This window comes from Propithecus coquereli, unplaced genomic scaffold, assembly GCF_000956105.1.
Source record: "Propithecus coquereli isolate 6110/MARCELLA unplaced genomic scaffold, Pcoq_1.0 Scaffold18, whole genome shotgun sequence".
Lineage (NCBI taxonomy): Eukaryota > Metazoa > Chordata > Mammalia > Primates > Indriidae > Propithecus > Propithecus coquereli.
Window position 1 is genome coordinate 9671802 of NW_012142745.1, and position 2982 is coordinate 9674783.

Below are 2982 nucleotides of genomic sequence, written 5' to 3' on the forward strand. Positions count from 1 at the left end.
TTTGTCCACCAACCTGCTTATGTTGGTTGTACTTTCAACTGTAATTAAACTAAATATTACATAAGGTAATGAAATAAGAATGTGAAAAAAAAAAAGCTGTGGTTTTCTATGAAAACATAGATAAGGTAAATCTTTGGGAAAATTGTTACTAAATGAGGTTGTAGATGAGATCAATGTTAAATTAAAAAACACATTGTAAAAATATAGAAAAAATTCTCACTCAGATTGTTCTGCAAATAGTTTAAGTTCTTTCTCATTCTATTTCTAAGAAAAGAAAACTAGAAATTTAGAGGTTCGGTATGATTTCTGTTAGACAGATGATAAACTCCCATTAGCTGACCCATAGTCAAAGAAAGACCTTGGCCTCTTGGGAAAAGATTGCAAATGAATGTGTATTTACATATGTTTGAGTAAACATTTTTAGACAAGCAAGGCTTTTTTTTTCATGATTGTCCACTTTCAATGACTTTTTCCATTAATGAAGCTGGTTCAATAAATATGGTTTATTTACTACAGTGTAATGATGACTAGAACAAAGCAGTCAACGGTTCACAAATTAAGAGGAGAGAGAGATCATCGTGATTTCTCCTGGTTAAAGAGCCTTTAAAGTTGGCACGAGATTAAAGCATGAGCCCGGAGGATGCAAGGTGGGGCAGAGCGGGGGTGACGCCGGGGCAGGGGCTTCGGCAGCTCAGGATTTCAAGGCATGACTGTGTCAGGCATGCGCAGGGGCCAGTCCCTAGTGAACATTTCATGTTGAGGAACAGAAGTGGGTGAGGTCAGGGCATTCTGTGGCGTTTAAGCTCCATCTGTAGGACTGAGTTGCCACTAGGTTTGTGAACGAACGAGTGGAACAGTGAAAGCGCTATTTTAAATATTAGGATTGCTCTGGCAGAGAGAAGGGATCAGAGGGTTCGGAGGTGAGAAGAAACAGGAGGCAAGGAGATTAGGTAGGAGGCAGATACCATAGTACACTCATGAGACAATGGAAACTTCATCCGGGACAGTGACAGAAGGAACAAAGGAATTTTATAAAGATGTGATGCACTTAGAGTAGAAATTTGGTACTCCAGTTTTTAAAAACTTTTTATCTAAGTTGCTAATGCCATTACATCTTTTTAAAACGTAATACCCTTTCAAAACACATTAATCGTGATGGCACAATTAAACTTAATTGGTACATTAAAATGATTAAATATTCCAATTAAACTATAGAAAATTTAACTTTGATCTTTGCATTTTTACATTATAGATAATTACAATACCTTATTATACCAGCTCGTCGAAGAGATTTTATTGAAATTATAAATGACACTGTTTTACTTCTAGTATAATTCCTACTTTCATTGCAATGCTATTTAAAGGGTATTCTGTATAATATACCATATCCTTTCATGGTCTATTCAACAGACACGATAGTTTTGGGTGTCTATCTGAGAACAAAATTTTCTGTGGGTGGAGAGGTGAGGAATACTTTTTGGCCCTTCAATCGGATTCAACCAGGAGCCCCTGATAAAAATCTCCCTTGTCCAATGAGATAGTTATCTCAGTCTGATGATTTATGCATGTGCTAAAGCAGCATTTTCATTGTACCCATGGGGGCATCGGGGTTTCAGCGGAGTAAGTTCAAGACAGACACCAAAAATAAAAGGGGGAGAGAGAGAGAGAAAGACAGAGTGTGTGTGTGTGTGTGTGTGTGTGAGAGAGAGAGAGAGAGAGAGAGAACTCCAACCAGTTTAGTGTTTATCTGTTCTATACATTAGAGCAGGAATAAGCTTTGATTCAACAAAGTAATCCTAAAAAACATTGACATTAGTAATATCTTTTATAATGTGATGTCATATGGATGTAGAGAATAGTTTGGGACAGAATAGAAATTGGTAAACAATAGCAATTCAAGACTAGTGTGTTTGAGGGTCAGGAAGGATGGGAAAATGGAGTGAGCGAACTGATAAAGAGCTCACAGGGCTCTGAGCTTACCTGGAGCAGAAGTGGAAAGACATCGGCAGCTGGTAGGGAATGCCCTGGACTGGACGCCAAGGGAGGAAGCCAGTTCAGAGACTCTGGGTGGCAAACTAGCCTTGAACATGAGGAAGCTTTGGGAGGGGGGTGGGTGTTTGCCTGGACAAGCTGGCCCTGGAGCACGGGCAGAAAGGCCTTGCCTTCCTGTAGTCTGAGGGTCCACAGAAATGCCACGGAAGTGTGGGTGTTCAGGAAACAAAGGAGGGGAGCAAAGTGTCCGTGTTAGTCTGGACAAATTCTGCAACTGTGCTGGCTCCTATATAACGTGCTTTAGGATCTGTGTTTTGGGTCTTAAGACCCGTTACACTTTTGAACAATGACATTTTACTGTAAGTGATGACCCCACGGAGCGAATATCTTATGGAGTTGCTGTAAAGGACAGATGTGGGCCAGGGGTAAGAGAAAAGGTTTTAGTTCCAAGATCAAAGGCCACACAGGCTGATCTACTCTTCCTTGTTGGGTGTTCTGGGTCAATGTGAGAAGACTCTTCTTTGAAAGTGACTGAGGTCTTTACCATATCTCCTCTCTAAACTCTCTTACAACTGGAATAACACAGGCATGATTTTCTCAAGAAGACACTCACTGTCTAACTTCTCAAAACCTGATTAGCCATAGGGTTAACCGGATTTTTTTTCCATTTTCCATTTCCATTAAATGTTATCCTTAATATTTAAAATTATATGTACAAATTGATACCATTCAAAAATTAGACCTTTATTATATTATCCACTGAAACAAATACAGGATTGCTTATAGCTTTAAAAGTAAAGTAAATTTCTAAGTAGATAGAGATCCATGTATTGATATCTTTTGTCTTAGTTCAGTGTATTTTGTAATGTGGTTGATTTTTTTTTTATAATCCCCCTTTTTTTTTAAATCTTAGGGACAAAATTGCGACTGGGTCCTTTGACAAGACTTGTAAACTATGGAGTGTAGAAACAGGAAAATGTTACCACACCT

The 2982-nt window shown here is 38.7% G+C and overlaps 1 protein-coding gene across 1 annotated transcript in view; it reads left to right on the forward strand.

The window, feature by feature from the left end:
• Positions 1-2982, forward strand: part of DAW1 (dynein assembly factor with WDR repeat domains 1) — an 89465-nt gene that overhangs the window by 53227 nt on the left and 33256 nt on the right. The window contains exon 5 of the mRNA XM_012642474.1: positions 2906-2982. This exon is cut by the window's right edge and continues 21 nt beyond it. Coding sequence (XP_012497928.1) covers positions 2906-2982 — 77 coding nt within the window. The remainder of the gene's footprint in view (positions 1-2905) is intronic.